General features: G+C 49.8%; 1 protein-coding gene across 3 annotated transcripts in view; it reads right to left on the bottom strand.

Moving 5' to 3' along the window:
- KAZN (kazrin, periplakin interacting protein) overlaps window positions 1–20,317 on the bottom strand; it is a 1,132,657-nt gene that overhangs the window by 451,741 nt on the left and 660,599 nt on the right. For all 3 annotated transcript variants that reach the window (XR_015254486.1, XM_086715734.1, XM_086715735.1), the window contains exon 4: window positions 13,909–14,167. Coding sequence is in view for 2 of the 3 variants with exons in the window: in XM_086715734.1 (XP_086571860.1) it covers window positions 13,909–14,167 (259 nt within the window). In the remaining variant the exon portion in view is untranslated. The remainder of the gene's footprint in view (window positions 1–13,908; window positions 14,168–20,317) is intronic.

Genomic DNA, 20,317 nt, shown 5'->3' with positions numbered 1-20,317 from the left:
AACAGCCATCTTGCCTACGGTTTAAACCACTGAAAACTGGCCCCTGGCTGAAGTTAGAAGCACATGCGTGCTCCGTAGGGAAGTGATCATTTTGTTGGTGCTAGTTTGGGGTATATTACCTGTTTCCTCTGAGTACAACCTACTACCTAAGCTTGCCAGCCTTTGTGAGTTAAGCTTTTCAGCCCTTAACCCTCCTTGTCCACTCATGCTGCAGACATCTGGATGACTTCTTAAACGAGCTACTGGTGGATTCTAACCACAACCTCCAATACACGTCGAGAGTACACGTATGTGAAAAAGACTGGAAACCATACTCAACAGGACATCATGGAAAGTTTAGCTCCTCCTAGGTGCAAGGCCTCTAAGCAACACAGAAATATCAGGAAAGAGATCTGGAGCGTAGAAGAAAAACACCCTTGCCTTTGGGATACAAAAATCGGCTGGGAAAATAAAGAGAACGCCACTCAAAGGGGGGAGAATTCAACGTTCAATAAGAGACTATGTTACGAAGGATGAAGAGTTCTACTGGCAGAATCCCAGAGTGTGCTGGGCTCTGTGCCAGGCACACTATGTGCTATTATTCCATCAAGCCGGCGGTGCCCACCCAAGGAGTAATTTCTCCTCCCAGGGAAAAATGGTGGGCAACACCTGAAGATTTTTTTGGTGGTCACATTACGGGAGCTCCCACATTACTATGGGAGCATCTAGTAGTAAAGACCAGGGATGCTGCTTAACGTTCTACAAGGCACAGGACAGCCCTCCCTCTCCCCCCACAGCAAAGAAGTTTCTGGCCTAGAATGTTCATGGTGCCGAGGTTGAGAAACCCTGCATGAAACCATCCCAATCGCCCTATCAAAGGAGGCGTTATCAGACTCTTGTTCTAAATGTAGAAACCGAGAGCCGTAAGGTCCCGCACATATGAGGGGGGGATCTGGATCACTCCCTTACACCCATGTATCTGCTGTATTATCTTGACAAGGGAAGTGACCTCCTCATTTCATAAATAAGGAAACTGAGGCTCAGATGCCAAGTTGTCCCACCCTGTACCTCACTGTGACCAATTGACTTTTGTCCCCTCACAATGCTTTTAAGGTCAGGAATGATGTCTAAACACAGGTGACTATACCTCAAACCACAGTATCTCTTTCTCTTGTCTGTTAACCATTACACCCCTAGCGACTGACTTGTTTCTGCTCCTCTAACACTATAACTGAGCAGTTTTATTGTTCACATCGAATCCACTAGCTTACTCATTCAATCGCCATTTATTAAGCTCCCCCTGTATGCTGCGCACTGTGAAAATACTACACGTAAACAGGTCAGAAGGCAAATGAAAGGGAACTACAAATTCAGGGGTTGGCAAACCACAGCCCAAAGGCCGCCTGTATTCTAAGTAAAGTTTTATGGGAACATAGCCACACCCATTCGTTTGCCTATCATCTGTGGCTGCTGCTGTCCCATTACAACAGCAGAGCTGAGGAGCTGGGGCAGATACCTATGGCCCCCCAAACCTAAAATATTTGCCATCCAGCCCTTTGCAGAAAAAGTTGGCCAATCCTACACCAGCTCCATCATCCAAGCCACAGAGCGAGTATTAAAGTGAACTCTAAGGGGCACCTGGGTGACTCAGTCGGTTGGGCATCCGACTTTGGCAACAGTCATGATCTCACATTGTGTGGGTTTGGGCCCCGCGTCGGGCTCTGTGCTGACAGCTCAGAGCCTGGAGCCTGCTTCGGATTCTGTGTCTCCTCTCTCTCTCTGCCCCTCCCTTGCTTGCACTCTGTCTCTCTCTCTTGAAAACAGACATTAAAATTTTTTTTAAGTAAATAAAAAAATAAAGTGAACTCCAGACCAAATCAAGAAGTGTTTCCATTTATGCACGCAACTATAGTATCTCTTGGCAGTGGGGGAAATCCTAACTGTTCAATGCTAATACAAATCTGCAACTCCAAAGCACCAAAACATTTTCATCATTGAATATACTTTCGGCTTTTCTAGAGTCCACTATAAATATATCTTCAAATGAAGTTCAAATGTGTGTTATTTCTGTTTTGCGGTCAGAGGTTTGGGAAGCCCACAGTGAATGTTCCTCATCACAATGAAATGAAAACCAGGATCAGACCCCAAGCACTGGATTAGCTGCTTAGGAGTGGGTTCATCACAGCTGGCTGTCTGATGATCTACAGAGACCTCCAGGTTGCGACCTCCCTTCCATTCCTCTAAGATGCAAAAGACGCTGTTCTGATCTTCCCTGAATTTTTCTACCACACTCTTGGCCTTTGGTCTATGGATGACTCAGGTCTAGGGCAAGAACCTGGAGCAGCAGAAGGTCTTCTTACTATTCAGGCAGTACAGCCACAGCAGGAGTGAGAACATGCACCTACATCACCTACGTGCAATAGGTTACCCGGCAAATTAAAAAAAATTTTTTTTAATGTTTTTATTTATTTTTGAGACAGAGAGAGACAAAGCATGAGCAGGGGAGGGGCAGAGAGAGAGGGAGACACAGAATCCGAAGCAGGCTCCAGGCTCTGAGCTGTCAGCACAGAGCCTGACGTGGGGCTCAAACCCACGAACCGTGAGATCATGACCTGAGCCGAAGTCGGACGCTCAACCGACTGAGCCACTCAGGCACCCTTAAGTTTTTTTTTTTTTTTAATGTTCATTTATTTTTGAGAGAGAAAGAGACAGAGCGTGGGTGGGGGAGGGGCAGAGAGAGAGGGAGACACAGAGTCTGAAACAGGCTCCAGGTTCTGAGCTGTCAGCACAGAGCCCGACGTGTGGCTCAACCTCACAAACCGTGAGATGGTGACCTGAGCCGAAGCCGGACGCTTAACCGACTGAGCCACCCAGGCGCCCCAGGTTACATGGAGAATTTAAACCGACACATTTTGGTTGCATATTAACCCAAAGAACCTGGTGAAAGAGACCCCAAAGGTTTAGTGGAGTCCCCCCAAAGGGACAGTGAAGACGGAAATTAGGCAGATTTACTGTGATGGTTAAATCCTGCCCTCAACACTTAGTGAATATACACATCCATACACTAAGACCATGGGTTCCCACCCAGATGTACTTCCCATCTTCAAAAATCCCAAACGACAGTGGCGGCAGGTGCAAAAAAAGTTTCCTCCAAAGGAGAGTTCATTCAAAGACAGGAAGTTACCTGGTGCAGCCCTGCCCCAGTTTATAGATCCCTTACCTGCTTGTCAGGGAGGCTGGGAGAGCAGCTTTAAGCTTAGGCATTGAGAAGACAGGTCACTTGTAAAACTGGATTCTCCCCCTCACCATGGGTGGACATGAGGGCTCAGAGCAGGATAACATAGGCTTGGGGTGATGGTCTCACCGTCCAGGCCTTCCAGATCAGGGTGACCCATGCCCAAGAGAGAGCGGCCAAGGCAAGGTCAGGTCTCACCCAATCATAGGCTACAGGGCAGCCCTCTTCCACCACCGTGCAGTCAGACCCGACCTTGCCATGGGAGAAAGAGAGGAGAACTTGGCTCAATGACCAGCTCAACAATCTTGAATCAGTCAGCTTAAATTACTGTGCCTTGCCTTGGTTTCTTTATTCGGGAAATAGATTGTTGTGTCTACCCCAATTCCATTACACGGGGCCAGTTGGTAGAATCCACAGAGATGATGCCTGTGAGCGTCCTTTTATACTATGAAGAGCTGGGCAGTGATAGGATTCGGTGCATCCCTGGTGCCCTCCTAGGTGCGGAGAAGAGTGGACAAATGCAGTGGAATCCTGGAAAGAGGGACCGAGCATTGGGTTCGTGGCCTGAAGGTACCAGACCAAGCTTCTGCTTTAGAGGCAAGGTGGTACACCAGAAGTGTTAGAAGGCGGGTTCCGAGTTATCCCATGGTGGCAACAACCCATGTGTTGACCAGCTGAACTTTAACAAGGTTCTACGCTATTGGCCAATGCCAATGACCCGCACTGTAGAAGAGTTGACCATGGAATCATGATCCTTTCCCATAGGACTTCCATTAAGACTTACACCTGCTTCCTTGCTCCAGCAGGGCTGCCTGGTACCGCACCAAATTGCACACAGAACAACCAGGACACCCCTGCCAGCTTATGGGCCAACAGTGTCCACAAAAGGGCAGTGGGCTTCGCCTCTCTGGTAACTCTCGAAACTAAAGACGTTTCAAACGTTCCCATTTTTTTCTCACGTCACATAGTAAATCTTGTAGGAATAGGAAGAACAATCTACTTGATGAACACATTCATTAAGAAAATCGATAGACATAAAATCACGGGTCCGTTCTCCCCAGCTATCATCTCTCAGGCTCTATGGTACCACGACTGTCCTCTCCAGGGTGTCAAATTTCCAAATTTCCAAATTTCCAGAAATGGTGAGCACAGAATTTCAAACGGCAAGAATGGGGACAGGGAGGAGACATAAATCCCACTGTGTTCCAAGTCGTACTTACTGAATTCAAGCACATACACCATGTTCAATTTTTTTTTTTTTTAAGTCCAAGGTAATCAAGGAAAACGAACTAATTCATTTGTTGTAGCTGACAAGAAGCCCCAGTCTTCGCCAGGAGGACACTACAAAGGGTGAGGTTACTTTAAGAGACGAAGGGCCATACCTGCACTGAAATTCATATATTTGTCTTATTCTCTTTGGAGAAAAAGAAAGCTGTTACTCAAGAGCTAAACCCTACATCGTCTACGTCTTCCTCCTCCTTAAGGAAAACCCTTTGAGGGAGAAGGTCCCAGCCAGCAGCTGCTCTCTGCAGTGTCCAACCCCAATCTCTCCGAAAGGTTGTGCTTTTTAATCATCTCTCATGGTCAGTTTAACCTTGAGTAGCAAAATGAATGTATTTTCCCAGCAGGCCTTTATCACACGTTGCCGCTGTCACGCACATCCGTGAAGGCTTCTGTATTTGTCACTTCACCTCTCTTGCCATTACATCTGTCTAGACCTTTATTATAAAATGTAATTATGTTTCCACGTCAGTCACACCTAGTAGACCATGAGCTCCAAGATAACTTAGTTCGTATCTTATTAAATCTGCGGTCCCCGAACCCGTGTGCCCAATCTGTCGGACAGACGGAGACAGAGAGAAGAGAGGCAGAAGAAAGGAAGGAAAGAAAAAAGAAGAGGGAGGGTGGCAGGGTAGCCGTCTAAGCAAAAAGGCAAAGCCATCCTAATGGCACGTCTCTGCTGCCCGGCCACGGCATCTCTTGTTGCAGTGAAACAAGCAGGCTCCGGGATTGGCTGAGCCTGGGTTCCGATCCCCTGCTCTGTTCAGCAGATGACCGCCTTCCAGAGCTGGGCAAAGCAGCCTCGCTTTTCTAAGCCTTAACTTCTTCATCCGGAGAATGGAGGTGATAACATTACCTAACGCACTGTGGTAGGGAGGGAACAGGGACAGCGTCCCTCAAGCACAAGGGGCAGTGTTAGGGAAAGCCAAGAAGGGCTCGACCCACGTTAGCTATGGCTGCTACTATTACTCTCAGATGACCTCAAAAGTATCTCTAGCTCCCCAGTTCTGATCCTGGAGCATCCCTTTTTCTAAGAATGAGTCAAACCCCTGCTAGGAGAGGTCCACTGTCCCCTTTCCCAGAAAGGAAAGAAGTCCACGTCCTCTCCGTGACTCGCTCCAGCCAAAGCCCAGCAGCTGGGTAGAAAGAAGGAAGACTCTCACATTTGAACATGGTTCGGCCACCAGTCTGCCCTCTTATCTCTGGCCAGGCACCAATCCTTCCTGGCTACGGATTCTCTGGCAGTGACGAAGCACATTCCGTACAGCGCAGCTCTGAGGATTTATGATGAATGACTTCGTGTCGGACATGCAAATCCTAATTATAATTGCCACAGTGCCAGCTTTGGAACAAAAACGATTTCTTGGGCAAGAGTGGGGAAAACTGCAAAGCTGTTCAGCATCCTGGTTGAGACAGCAGGTGGTCCCTGGAGTCCCACTTACTTGTGTTTGTCTCCTGCTTCTGCCACTTGCTAGCTCCGTGACCCTGGGCAGGTCACACAACCTTCCCGCGCCTCAATTTCCTCATCCGTAAAATGGCAAACGCAGTACTTCCCTCAGAAGGTGGTTTAAAGGGTCGACTGAGCTAATACAGGGAAAGGGTGTGGAACAGGGTTGACGTGGCAAGTAGACACTCAAAACCATCAATGATTAAACCAGCGATCTTCTTGGTATCACGTAGAATGTGATACGCAGACCAAATTTCACACACTGCAATTAGCAACCAATCATGGATTCCTTCCTTCCTTCCTTCACTCAACCAACGACTTACGGAGCTCCTGCCATGTGCCAGGCACTGTTTTAGGTGCTAGTCAATGGGGCTGAGAACAAACAGACAAAACTCTGCTCTCACACAGCTATCATTCTAGACTCACAACTAGGTCTCCCCCTAATGCCTGGCATAAAAAGCAGTTCCCAGCCGGGTGCTCTTTTGGCCTCTAGTGGACGTGTGGCAACTTCTATAGACGTCTGTGGTTGCCACAGCTAGGGTGGAGAGGGTTCTACTGGCATCTAGTGGGCAGAGGACAAGGATGCTGCTGCACATCCTACAGTGCACACAACAGCCTCCCTCCCCAACGAAGAACCATCTTGCCTTAAATGTCAACACTTCTGAAGCTGAGAAACTCTAGTGTAAAAGAATCTGTAAAATATCAATGGGTCCTTTGTTGGGTACGGTTTGGGCAACTGAAGGCTACCGAGACCACAGGAAGGGAAGCTGCGAAAGGGAGGGACACAGGTGGATGGAGAATAAGGGGACCACAAGATTCCAGCTTTGCCAAGACTCACGCTTCCAGAGAGAGAGAGAGAGAGAAAGCGCACAAAGTCCAAGAAGCAGGAGGCCCCGAACCCAGGATCCGATGGCTCTCTTCAGTGGTGACAAGTGACCCCTGGGTTGTGAATGTTGCAGGTGGGAGCCAGTTTCCTCTGTCAGCTAACTTCACACCCAAGTGAAAAGTATGGCTGCTCCCTTCACTCTCGGTCAAAGATTTCATCACAAGGGCCCAGAAAATACCACTAGCCTAGTGAAATAATACTCAGGAATAGAGATGAGCCTCCAGCTCCCTCAACCTTCTTCACATATCAAACCAAAGGATGTTTCTGACTTAGGCGACAATACAGGTTTACGCAGCAGAGGGACCTGGTGGGTTTGAACCCCTGGCTCAGTCACTGCCAACTGAGTGGCCCTCGTCATCGAAGGGGGACGAGGGAGGGCCAGACCCTGGTCACTTAACAGCAGAAGGCCCTTTTGCAAGTAATGTATCATCCCTGTGCCTTAGTTTTCTCATATGTAATATGAGCACAAGAATTGGTACCTGCCTCACAAGTCATTACGAGGACTGAATGCATCAGTTAAATACATTACTCCAGGAAAGTACTTGGAACACTGTACCTGGCTCTGAGTCAAGACCATGTCAAAGCGTGCTGTTATCAGTGCCACCGTAGTCATGACTATGTTATGTGACTTAACCTCTCCCACTCCCAGTGTCCTCTTTTGAAAAATGGGCATAAGGGGCGCCTGGGTGGCTCAGCCGGTGAAGCGACTGACTTCGGCTCTGGTCATGATCTCATGGTTTGTGAGTTCAGGTCCCGCATTGGACTCTCTGCTGTCACCACAGAGCCCGCTTCGGATTCTGTCTCCCTTTCTCTGTCCCTCCCACATGCGTGCACGCTCTCTCTCTCTCTCTCTCTCTCTCAAAAATAAATAAGCATTTAAAAAAAAGAAAAGAAAAATGCGAATAGTTGCCAACTCATTGGGCATGGGATTCAGTTACGCATGTTAAACACTTGGGACAATACTTGATATGTTGTCATTTCTTATTATTTATTGAAAAGTTTGCCAAAAGCACTGAAACTAATTCTCACTTAGTCCTACATTTAAACTACTCACCAGGTGAAAACCGTATGGCGTCAGGATGGTTCTGGAAGGCCTTGTGATGTACTCAAGAGTGAGCTCCGAGAACCATTATGGATTGCTAAAGGTGAGTGTGAAAAATTAGCTCTGGACCCACCTTCCTTGAGAGGGCACTTTGCTCTTGATGATTCACCCTACTTCAAACCATCCGCAGGGCTGAGACCGTACTGGTAATAGAAGGCCCTGACACCCTACAAAGGCATGGAAGAGGATGGGGGTGGGGCTGGGCGAGGCGCCTCCTTTTTCCCACTTTTGTCCATCCTTCCGGACAGAGTACACATCACAGGAGATCACAGAGGCCTTGGGAGGGCTTCGCCTGCAGAACTGCCTGTTAACAAGCTCCATCCAAGCTCTCATGTACGGTCTCAATTCATCAGAGGGGCGAAGGGGACGGGAGCTTTTCAGAAGTCTGACCCGAAGGCCCAGCAAGGCCAAGTCAACAAAGACACCAAAACAAATTGGGAACCAATGATTTCCCACCACACAGAAGCCACCTGCCCAAACAGTTGTTCTTGCCAAACTCATTAAAACCGTGTTCAGTTTCTTTCATGTTTCTAGCAGCTAAGGACTCCAAGGGGGAAGCGGGAATGCCCATAGAGCACAACCTGGACTCCGCCGCTTAGATCTGAGGTTGCATCAAACAAGCAAGAATGTTCTGGTCTCATCCAACCACGTGGGGAGGAAGAAGAGATCCGTTGGCCTGGCCTTCCTCCAGCTTCTTCACAGTCAAGAGGGGCCTGGCAGGAGACCTTGAGGATGGTGACACGGGCCAGCAGGACTCTTACCTGCTCTGAATTGTTGGGTGCAATCTGCCACAACGGATGGTCACTCTCTTGGCTTCTTTTCCTAAGTGATCCTGCCCGAACCCGCTCTGCCTGCATTTCAGACGGTGAAGACATTACCGTGAGTGCTGTTGGTGGCACCCCTTTGTCATTCCATGTGTTACTTACCCTAATATCCAGCCCAAACGGTACAGACTCATTTTCATTTACAAGATCACTTAAAAACCCATTCCCTAGCCTCAGCAGGCTGAATGAGTTGTCTTCTTGCCTGACAGATGGCAGGGGGTACAAAGCCAAGCGCTAATGTTCGCACAAACCGATCCGGGAAAGGGTCTGAAAACAACTGAGGAGTTCATGTTGATTTCACTTTCCTTAACTGTGTAACTCAGAAATAAATATACACAAAATATGCAATGAATATGGCCAGGACCCCAAGCTTGACCTCCCGGGCCCCCTGTGATTTGCACAGTGAGCAGGTACCTTTCCAACCAGCACTCCCCACCTGCCAGGCCCATCTGCTACGAGTTCGTGGGCAGCCAGGAAGTCACAAATTTCGGCCTCCAGGATTCCTACAAGGTGCCAGCAGTCTTGGGGCGTAGGAGAGTGAAGGGATGGGGAGAGCAATGCCTTACCTTATCCTGGGAGGATATGCAACATAGCTCCTACTATAAAAACCAGATTGGCTTAGACTTGTGGTTAATATCAAAGTTTTGAAAAGCTTCAGTAAATCATGAAATATTGGAAGCATGAAATTAACCAGAGCCAGAAACTCGACTAAAGGGGTCCTCCAAAGGCATTTTCCAAAGACAATGGGAAGACAGTAAATAATAGCCAATCAATAAGTAATTTCAACCACGATGTACTGATCTGTAAGTAATCTCTTTGTGACCATGCGTGGTGATTTTCGGGAAGAACTTGGAAGTCCCATCTCATGATAGCCTACCAGATGAGGAAAAGACAGCTGTCTCTTTCGGCCCGTTGAGACAGCCGGAAAACCGACATGCGTGTGACCCGTGAATTGAGCTCTGTAACTTGGGGGCAAGCCAACAGAAGGCCCTAGAAATTCCACCCCGTTCTGTTCCATCCGCTCTTCCATTTGTAATTTTTTTTTTTTTTCTCAAGAAAAGATAAACGTCTACTTGGGAAAACCAGAGCCGAGGGAGAATGAATTGGGAAGGGGAGGCCAAAAGACAGAACTGATTTTGCAAAGCAACAGTGTGTAGCCTCTCCGTAGACTGCTCACACATTCAATTCAGTCCAGAGGTAATTCACACTTCACCGAAGAATTTCCAGCGTTGTAGTGATGCTAGATAAGAACAGGCAGACCTGAAGTGACAGCCTATTTTAGCACCTAGGGAGAAAAAAATAAAACCTGCCTCTATTTATGGAAATTTACCAAGGCGTAGGAAAGTGACCCTTTTCTCCATTCCCACCCTAACAAGTCCCACACAGTAGGCTGTGTGTCCTCAACACTCAAAGAAGATGCTCTCAAGCGCTTCCACTTGCATAGGCACATAAATACAATTATTTCCCTAAAACAACAACAACAACAACAAAAAACCCTAATCGCAGTAGGCATGTATCCTACTAGGCACAAGTTATTTTACGGTGTAGACGGTTAACACCTATTTGAATCGGGTACAACGGAGTTTAATTGTTTTGTTCTATGCATAGCAAAGCAAGCAATTGAATCTAATATTAGTCATTCATCAGAGAAGACATTTCCAGAGAAACAAACTGCTATATTTTCTCCTCAAAGAACAGCAAGCATTTTAAACACATTTTCCAGAGATGTTACGCCGAGGAAAACAGCTTAGAAATGTTACTTTAAACAAATCCGTTCTCTGGCTACCAACAAGACAAATTGGAACAAATGCTTGGCTCTGTTCTTTCCAAGGCTCCTCCTGTCCACCTGTCAAAGGCAGTTTTGACCCCCACCCCCACCCAGCCCACAAGGCAGCTCCAGAGCTGTGAAACGCACCCCCCTGCACGGATGCCCTCAGCACTGTATGCCAGAATCCTCATTAGGGATTATCCAACTTACTCGGAGCAGGGAGAGAGAAGATGGGCTGGCGGCCAAATGTACTTTCAACACAGATTCCAAAAGAAGATCCTGCAAAGTGTCGAAAGCCCAGATTTTCAGCAGTTCACTTTCTAGACTCCGTTACATAGCAACCATGCCAGCTCACACAGGGTACCAACCAAGTTAATATTTTGTTTAGATGACGCACTGCATTAACTCTCTAGGAAAACCCAGGTGTTCTTCACCGACTTACCTAGGGTCAGATGCCATCACTGGGACAAAACCCCTTGGTGAACTGACAAGCTTGTTTAATTCATTCAAAACAAAAATTGGGGGACACAAAAAAAATCTGAAAATAGACCTAACAATCTCTTGGCAGGGAGAGGGAGAGGTGACTGTTCCCTGTAACGCTTTGTGTTAATATTATTAAAAGTGCATTAGCGTTCATTTAATATGTGCATAATGCCCTTCAGTAAAATATGACTGCTACAGATGCATTTTGAAAGATACTTCATTTCATTCAAAACTTTGATTTGAAACGGGACAACTCAATAGCACAAAATGCTCCTGAGGGTTGGGTCCCACTGAATCTCACCAACAGAGACAAAATTAAAACAGAAGATGAATTTGGAAGAATGGTCAGGAACTCCCCAGGAGCTGAGCATCCGTGAGCCTTCCTGGATGTATATTACAAAGAAGCATAAGGAAACCAATCGACCATACGTTAGAAATAACTTGAGAGAACCCCACGTTTTCCTTTAGGAATATGGGAACACCAGCAGAAGAAGCTACCAGACCACATCTGCAGAGGGTTTCTGCTCTAGCCAGGGCTGTCATAGGTCATGAGAAAAAAACAAAAACAAAAGAAAAGAAAAACAAAATCTAAAAAGCTCACAAAGGCTACCTAATGTAAAATGTACAGGATCGAGGTATTCCTGTAGAGATAAGCAAGTGATGCCCTCTTGGTTTTCTTTCTTTTCAACCATCCCATTGGTTGTCAGTCACCTCCATTCAAGAGGGACATGTGGCCAGCAATTACGTTGAGTTGAAACCTTTAACGTTTTATTCTCTGATTATAAAATCACTCAATTCCCCCTAGTGAAGGTGTTGAAAACTATCAGGGACACACAGAAGAAAAATCGAGACCATCCTCCATCCAATCACCCCCGGCGGCTACTGACACCGACAGGCACGCTCCTATAAGTATGAGGGAGACGCTGGTTTTGTGTGTTTTTAGGGACATCCAGAGATCCAAAAGTCACTTCCACAGCCTTGTGCAGGTTTGTAGGAAAAAAGAAGGAAACAGCCCGCTGCTCCCACTACAATTTACCCATCGGCTAAGCAGCTTCATTTCCAAGTTGAGCGTGTGGATCACTGCTGTACTGACCTCCTTAGCACACTCAGTCTGCAACTGCACCCACGACTCAAATGAAAGCCACTTAACTTTTCCTTGGCTGAGGAAAGGGGGGTGGACGGCGGGAAATAAACTAGCGTTGTTCCATCCTCCTTACCACGGTTTCTGATTCTTCGCAGAAGAAGGGCCAGCTCTTAGCTATTTCTTTAATGTTGGAAGGGTCTCTGCCTGTAAGGAGTAAAGCATCACCACGCAGTCTGCCTTCCTTTTTCTTTTTCTCCCAGATGCCAGCGGACAGCCTCTTCCACACACAATGACAGAGCAGGGGATAAATGACAGGATAAGAAGATACCCACCTTGAAAACAACTGTGCAGCAAAGAACAGCCTCACGACACCTTCCCACCATTATGTCATGGCTACGTCAGACCAAATTACCGCCCCAATTCCTAACACTTCTGACAGACTCCTGGAGTACCAAGTTGACATCTGACTTGGAATTCTGCATAAAACGAACACATAGGCTTAACATCTCCCACCAGAAAAAGCACACCTTCTCCAGGAAGGAGAGGAGCAAATAGAAACTGAGGGGGAGAAGGCATTCATAGGAACACAGACTCTCCCAACACTTAGGAGAAGCTCTTGAAATAACAACAAAACCAGGAAAAAATCCCTCTGAGCCACTGAGCTGTTGGTACCTCATACTTCATCAAGTGACATATTTATACAAGTGGCCCTCCTATATATTTTTTTTTCTGTCGAATTCTGGATTTCAGCAGTTTAGTTTATAATTTGAATGATATTAATAATCAGTGAAACCATGTCTTAAAGGACAGTCAGGCAAAACAAAACAAAACACACATACACAAAAATACACACAAAAAAAGACTGAAAAGCCAGTCTACCCTTTTACTTTTCAATTGGCAGAAACCAAACAGTACATTTTTGGATGCTTCCTCCACCTTTAACCCTGGCAGGGGGATTTCAGGGCTTTATCACTGTCAATGTCAACACGGTCCAGCTGTCTTCCTCCCCACCCCCTCCTGTAAAGTGCAAAGAGTCCCTTCGAGCAGCGGGCTCCCTGCAACCCACCATCTAAGCCTTCGTTTCGCCAGGAGCCCATCACTCAACCTTTGAGGTCTAAGATTTCCCCCTGGAAAGTGCTCTCGGTGTTTATATTTGCTGGAAATTTAAACTCACTGCCGAGCAAAGCATCTACTGTTGCATCGATATATTCCGCTGTCTGCGCGATCTCAAATGGGAAGAAAATAAAGTCCAGATGCAATGGAGACAAGGGATTTGGCATCCGTGGAGAAAAGTGCAAACCAGTCCAATCCTCTACCCCAACCACGGCAGCACAGCCCGGAGCTCGCTCTCGGAGGGGGGGGGGGGGCGGGGGGCGGTAAGAGTCTTTCCAAAGGAAGGAGCCGCCAGCACCGGGGGGAGTGGGGGGTGGGGGGTGGGGGGAGCTGTGGCATCCACCCCTGTCGGGGGTGGGGGCAAAGGCCCGGGCACGAAAAGTTTGCCCACGGAGCTGGGGGCTGTGCGCCAGCTAAAGGGCACTTTCTGCCGCGGGAGGGGCCCCGCCGGCTGCGCCTCGCTCCCGCTAGCCGGGGCCCGTGTGACCGTGTGAACCCGTGCACACCGCGCCCGGGTTTTCCTTAATGACAGCAGCCTGCAACTCCCAGCAGGGGAGCAGCGGTGGCCACCGCCGGGCGGAAAGGGTTACGAGCCACAATGCAAGGCGATTTCGCCCGGGGCGTGGAGGCACCGAGTCCCCGGCCGCCTCCGACCCGGGTGCTGCTCGTCGCCTCCCCTGCGCCCCGGGCGCCGGGCGATCCCTACCTTGCGCGCCGTGCTGGTGGTTCTCCATGTTCGCCGCCGCCGAGTCCGCCGCCGCCGCCGCCGCCGCCGCCGAGGCGCTGGCCGCCGCTCCCGGGCCCGGGCCGGGGCCGCCGCCGCCGCCGCTCAGTTCCGCCAGTCTCCGGTTGGTGGCCGTGAGTTCGGCTCGCAGGTTGGTCACCTCCTGGCTGGCCGACTGGACCGCCCCATCGATGCGGAGCGCGAGCTGCTTATTGTCTTCCATCATGCTCAGGATTTTGGCCTGGGGGCGAGAGAGGTGACAAAGAGCTGCATGACGCGCGGGGGGCGCGCGGCCGGGCACCCCCGGCTCTACCTGTTGGGTCCCCCGCGGCCCGGCTCCCCCGCGCCCCGACCCCCGGGCTCCGGCAGCGCCGGCTCCTCCGGCGCAGGAATGACAGCGGCGCCTCCAACCGGAGCCGCGGCGGTAGCGAGGCGGCGGGGGGGAGGAGGAGGAGAAAAGAGGAGGAGAAGGAGGAGGAGGAGCAGCGATCGCCGAGACCCCGGCGCCGAGCGCGGCTCGGGGAAGGACACCGCGCGCCGCCCGGCACTCTTTCACTGGAGCCTACCATTCGCCGCGCGCTCGGGAGGGGGCCCGGGCCGGGGACCGGGACGCACCCTCGGCCTCCCGCGCCCCCCACTTCGGGGACACACCCCCCCGGGGGGCGGGGGCGGCGGGCGGCGGCCGCCAGTGGGCCGAGGTGGCGCCCCTGGCGAGGGGTAGGGGGCGCCTGCTCCAAGGCCGGCGCTGGGTCCCCTCCCGGGAGCGGTGGGGCAGCCCCCGCCCTGGCTAACGAGCGCCCCGCGCCGGCCCGGGGTTGGGGAGGGGGTGGGTGCTCCGGGGAGAGGGGTGCTCGGGAAGGAGGCCCGGGAGGGGAGCGGGGACGAAGCTCCGCGGAAGGGGGCGGCTTGCGCGATGCCGGGAGTGGAGCTTTGCTTCCCTTAAAATGCGGGTAAGAAATGTGCAGTGGGGAGCTGAGCTGGTGCCCGGAGCGCCTCTCACCCTCCACCCCACTCCAGCCCGACCACCCCCACCTCCTCCGCACCAACCTCCACTGTGCGCCCTCCCCGGAAGGAGCCCCCCCCCCCCCCGCCCCGTCCGGGCCCTGGGTGGGCCACTGGAGCTCGGGCCTCCTCGCAGGCCCCCGCCCCCACCCCCGTGCGTACACCCGAGGTGGAGGGCTGGCCTCAGCCAGGTACTAAGCTTCTTAGCTGGGCTAAATATTGGGGGGCGAGAGGGAAGAGGCCAGGAGAGAAGACTGGAAGGCATCAAAGGGGCTTCCCTCTTTCTCCTCCTACTGGAGCAGTGTGAGCGTTGAGGCCCTGCTGTCTCAGTTTACCTACTACCCCTTCAAAGGAGCACTGAGGTAACCTTAAAGTTGATAAACCCATCTAGCTCCTCTCTCTCCCAGAGCACAGGCTTTGCATTTTTCACTGGGGCCCTGGATTCCAGCCACCAGACCTTGTTACCATAGCAAGCTTCATTCCATGCAAATAGGGCAATTTAGAACAGCCAATGTAACCCCGAGGACAATAGTGCACGGCCATCCCAGCTCGGTCAGCCTCCGGAGAGTAGCTCAGGGCCGACTGCAGAAGCTGATGTTCCTGGACAGACTGAAGTTCCCCACCCTGGAGATTTATCAGCGTTTATTAGGCAGGAAGCCTACGATATGCAAAGTGCTTAGCTGGCTTATCATCTCTTTGGAGTAAGGATTATGAATTCTATTTTAGCGATGAGGAAACTGAGGCTCTGGGTGGGGGTGAAGCGATTTACCCAAAGGGCCCACAGAAATCCGGTGAAACCAAGAGGGGAAGTAAGCAGTCATCTGCTTTCCAATTAGTCCCACTGTGCCTTGGATGCTAGATTTTTATGGAACCATAAAAACCCACTCTAGCTTCATCCCCCTGGGGCCACTAACAAGCTTTTGTAAGAGGGCAAGACAGTATTGGTGGAACATGTGGCAGCAGAGATAATTTTTCACTGTTGACTCTCCTGAGCTAACTGGTCATCTGGGGATTGAACCCCTGACCTTAGTCTCGTTAGCCGGAATCCTGACCCACTGGACCAACCAAGGAACCTAGGCTGCTTGGCGTATTTGTAAATCAGGATTTAGTTCTTTGAAGTCCTTTGGCTAAAAGTTATGGAGGGGCGGAGGGGCTGTCATAGTTCAGCCACTGTGTTCAAAAACTTAAACACAGAATTACCATATGACTGAGCACTTACGCTCCGGGGTATATAGGCAAAGAATTGAAAACAGAAAACTCAAACAAAAGGTTGCACACAAAGGTTCACAGAAGCGCTGTTCACAATAGCCAGAAGGTGGAAACAACCCAGATGTCCAACAACAGATGAATGGATAAACAAATGGTGGTACGTCCATATAACAGAATATTATCCAGCCAGGAAAAGGAATGGGATGAGACACCTGCCACAGTGTGGATAAATCTCAAAAATATTATGCTAAGTCAAAGAAGCCAGACACAGAAGGTAACATGATTTCACTTACATGAAATACCCAGAACAGGTAAATCGATAGAGACATGTTAGCCAGGGGCTGGGGGGAGGCGAGAGTGGGGAATGACTGCTTCGTGGGTACGGGGTTTTATTTTGGGGAGATGAAATATTTTGGAACTAGACAGAGGTGGTGGTGTATTGGGAAGGTACGAACTGCCACTGAATTGTTCACTTTAAAAGGGTTCGTTTTCTGTTATGTGAATTTCATCTCAATAAACAATAAGTCAGCACTTATGCAAATACCAATAAAAGGCGGGGGAGGGGTGTCCTGGGAACAAATCTTCCGAGGAAACGATCTGGAGCAGGTCATTTGGAGAGCCCTGCGCTCATCAGAAGGCACAGTAACTCATCTGTTTACCTGTCTCTCTCCCACTTCACCTACAGCTTCCGCGTGGGAGAGGGAGGGTGGTCACCGTTTAGCGTCGTTATCTGTTTTTGAATCCCTGCCACCATCATAAACGCTCTGCAAATGAGTGTGTGTGAGCGTGTTCGTACGGTAAACAAACTGACCAAGTGTTACTCATTTTCCTCTTCAGTGAGATTATTCCCACACACCAGAATCTTAGAATCAAGTCAAAACAAAACAAAACACAAAACCCCAACAAGGAGAAAAGAAAGCAAGCCCCCATTCCTTGAGCTCTTTCTCCTCTGCCTCCTCTCCCCCACTTGAAGTACAGCCATTGAAATGTCAAGAAACTCACTTTGGAAACCCCTGGGGTGCCTCCTAGGATTTTACAGAATTTTAATTTTGAGAAATTTTTTCTTCACGTGAAAAAGGGGGCTTTTCCCAGCTGTGTCTCCTTATGTTCACCCACATACAAAAGGACCAGATCTCAGAGAGAAAGTCTGGGATCAATTACCACCTAGAATCTGCTCCGTTTAAACCAGAACGATGACTATTCTACCTCTCTTCCCCGCAACTTCCGCCACGGCCCTTCCCTGGGTGACCCCAGGTGCCCTTCCCTGGGTGACCCCAGGTAGCAAAACAGTCACAGAATCCTCCAGATCCCTGCCCCCTTGCCTACCTGCAGGCTGACTCACATCTACAGCTCACTTCTTAGGAGGAGGGGGAGGGGCTCCAGAGCCGTGTGGCAATCACAGTCTTCTCGCTTTGGGGTCCACAACTGTGAGGATGTGACAGTGCACGTTCCTCATGTAGCCACAGAAATAGGCTTGCTTCATAGAGATCTGCTGCCATTTCCCCAATGTTACCAGTTGCCATCTCTCCCCATCAGCCATACCCCATCCAAGCCACGGGCAGTGCACTGGCCCGTAGGCCCTCCTTCGAAGCTTACCTGGGCATTCTGGAAAGTCTGCAAAACCATCCTTGCTCTGAGAAAAAATTCCTGATAAGAATGAAGGCAGAGAGCCTAGCCCATGGCTGACAGTCATGTCACACGCACCTCCCTTTTCCCATAAATAGAATGCCCTTATAATTTAATGTCCAAACTGGGACACTTTTGAGAGCACAAGAGGGTGTCATGAATAATGAAGCCGGGACAAGTGGCACAAACTGGAACTGTCCCAGGAAACCCAGTGTATGTGGTTGCCCCAACCTACAGCCGAATGAACTATCTGGTCTGAGAAGGCAATTTGGGGATCATTTCATCCAGCACTATCATTATATACTGATGGAGAAACAGAAATGCAGAGACAGGAAGGGACCCTGAAGCCACGTTGGTAAAGGAGTTGGGAGGGATGAAAAACAGAGTCTTTATGTTTTTTAGATGTTTATTTATTTTTTGAGAGAGGGAGAGAGGGAGAGAGCTCACGCGTGTGCGAGAGTGAGTGGGGGAGGGGCAGAGAGACAGGGAGAGAGAGAATCCCAAGCGGGCTCCATGCTCAGTGCAAAGCCCGACACGGGGCTGGATCCCAGGACCGTGAGATCACGACCTGAGCAGATCAAGAGCCGGACGCTTAACCTTCTGAGCCACCCAGATGCCCCCCCACCCCCCACAAAGCAGAGTCTTTGGAAAATGACCAAGCATCTTACTACTGTGTATCCAGCACTACGTATTGTCAAGGTCATGCCAGACCACTGGTGCACGTGGCGCTTCCTCAACTCTAAATTTGGGAGCGCGAGCTCACGATCTTGCACAATCTGGCCTCCGACTCCATCTCGTATGGCTCTCCCCTTTGCTCACTACCCTCCTGTCTCTTAATTCCTCTGTTACAGTGTAGATCCTCAGCCCCTCTGCCAACCAACCGCAAGCTCTGAGGAGATGCCAGGTCTCTGCATTTGCAACAAGCTTCTCAGGGGTGTCTGGTGCCCCACAAAGTCTGGGACCCCCTGCCCTAGGCGCCCAGAGCAGGCGCCCATAAAGCACTGTTCACACGTGTGAAACACATAAATGCGAGAGACCTTCTGAACCTCAGGAGTGGCTGTAGCCCCGCCCCCTCTTCTGGATGCCGGCTGTCCTGTCTCGCCCACCCCCCTCCATTCGAGATCCCCAGCGAACCCCAACAGTCACCCTCAGACCCACAGCCAGGAAACAAAGGGTTGGAGGAAAAAGATACCAGGAGAGGAAAACAGGGCAGAGGACTGTGGGGCTTAGGGAAACAGCCCGGAGCTGTAAGGTGAGAACGGATGCCACACACGGGCATCAGTGCGCACACAGAGCACAGTTATTAGTGTGAAGAGTGACATGCGTGGGGCGCCTAGGGGGCTCAGTTGGTTAAGCATCCTACGCTTGGTTTCGGCTCAGGTCATGATCTCTCGGTGCATGAGTTCAAGCCCCACATCAGGCTGACCGCTGACAGCACAGAGCCTGCTTGGGATCCTCTCTCTCTCCCTGTCTTTCTGCCCCTCCCCTGCTTATATGCACTGTCTCTCTCTATCTCTCTCTAAATAAATAAGTAAACTTAAAAAAAAAAAAAGAACGACATTTTCCTCTTGACTTCCTCGGCAATGTCTCATCTAAGGGTCGGGAAGCTGGTCAGGTGCATCCCTTCTGTGTCTATTTAATCAACTCAGTCATTTCTGCACATTCTTCCCTTACAAACAATCACTTAGGATTCAGACGCACCTATGTATGGAATAGATAAATATTAAAAAACATATTAACCATAGATTCAAACACATAAGCATATATACAGAAAGCATATATATGCTTCTTCATAGAAGTGTAATTTTTTCCCTTGAATGTTCCATGTACTTTTGATGTTTATTGGGTGTGGTGTGGGGCTTACAAAGGGATGTGCCTCATGGCACAGGCTCTTGGCTCTGGGCTCTGTTACTACCTGTGTGATGGTGACAAATAACAACAGCCAAGCAAAATGCAAAACCCTGAGATAAATCTGCCCACCTGTAGAAAACCATCCCTACACCCCAAAGAACTGGTCCAACCCCCAGGTCTCTTGTCAGATCTCCCGCGTTCTTAGGTCTTGGCTGTATCCACGGGTTGGGCACTAGTTTACTTTTCAGTACCAAGAGCAGTGTCTGAGAGATTCCTTGAACAGGGCTAAAGAGAACATGGTCAGAGTCTTCCAGTCATTGGGTCTTCAGCTCCAATGCCTGGTCTCAGTGAAGCCCTTCTCTACAGCCCATTGGCAGGACAATGCTAACTGACATCATGAATGATCTCACTCTTCTCGAAGGGCAAAAGTAGGGTCAACACACGGGCTATGGAGTTGGTCAGACAAGGGTTCAAGTCCTAGCCCTGCCATTTACTCCCCCTGTGACACTCACAGAGTTCCTTAACTTCCCTGAGTCTCACCTTCCTCACTAGTAGAATGAGATAATGTGACTACCTACTTCGCAGACCTGTTGAGACATTAAATGAGACAATGCATGTGAAGCATTTGGCAGGGTGCCTGGTGCCTGGCAGAACTCAGTGGATGTATCAGTGATGCGACACACATGAGGAGGTCCTGGAGGGG

The sequence above is a fragment of the Puma concolor genome, chromosome C1 (assembly GCF_028749965.1).
Source record: "Puma concolor isolate L17-30 chromosome C1, mPumCon1.1.hap2, whole genome shotgun sequence".
In the NCBI taxonomy this organism is placed as follows: Eukaryota; Metazoa; Chordata; class Mammalia; order Carnivora; family Felidae; genus Puma; species Puma concolor.
This window is presented reverse-complemented; position numbering and strand designations above follow the sequence as displayed.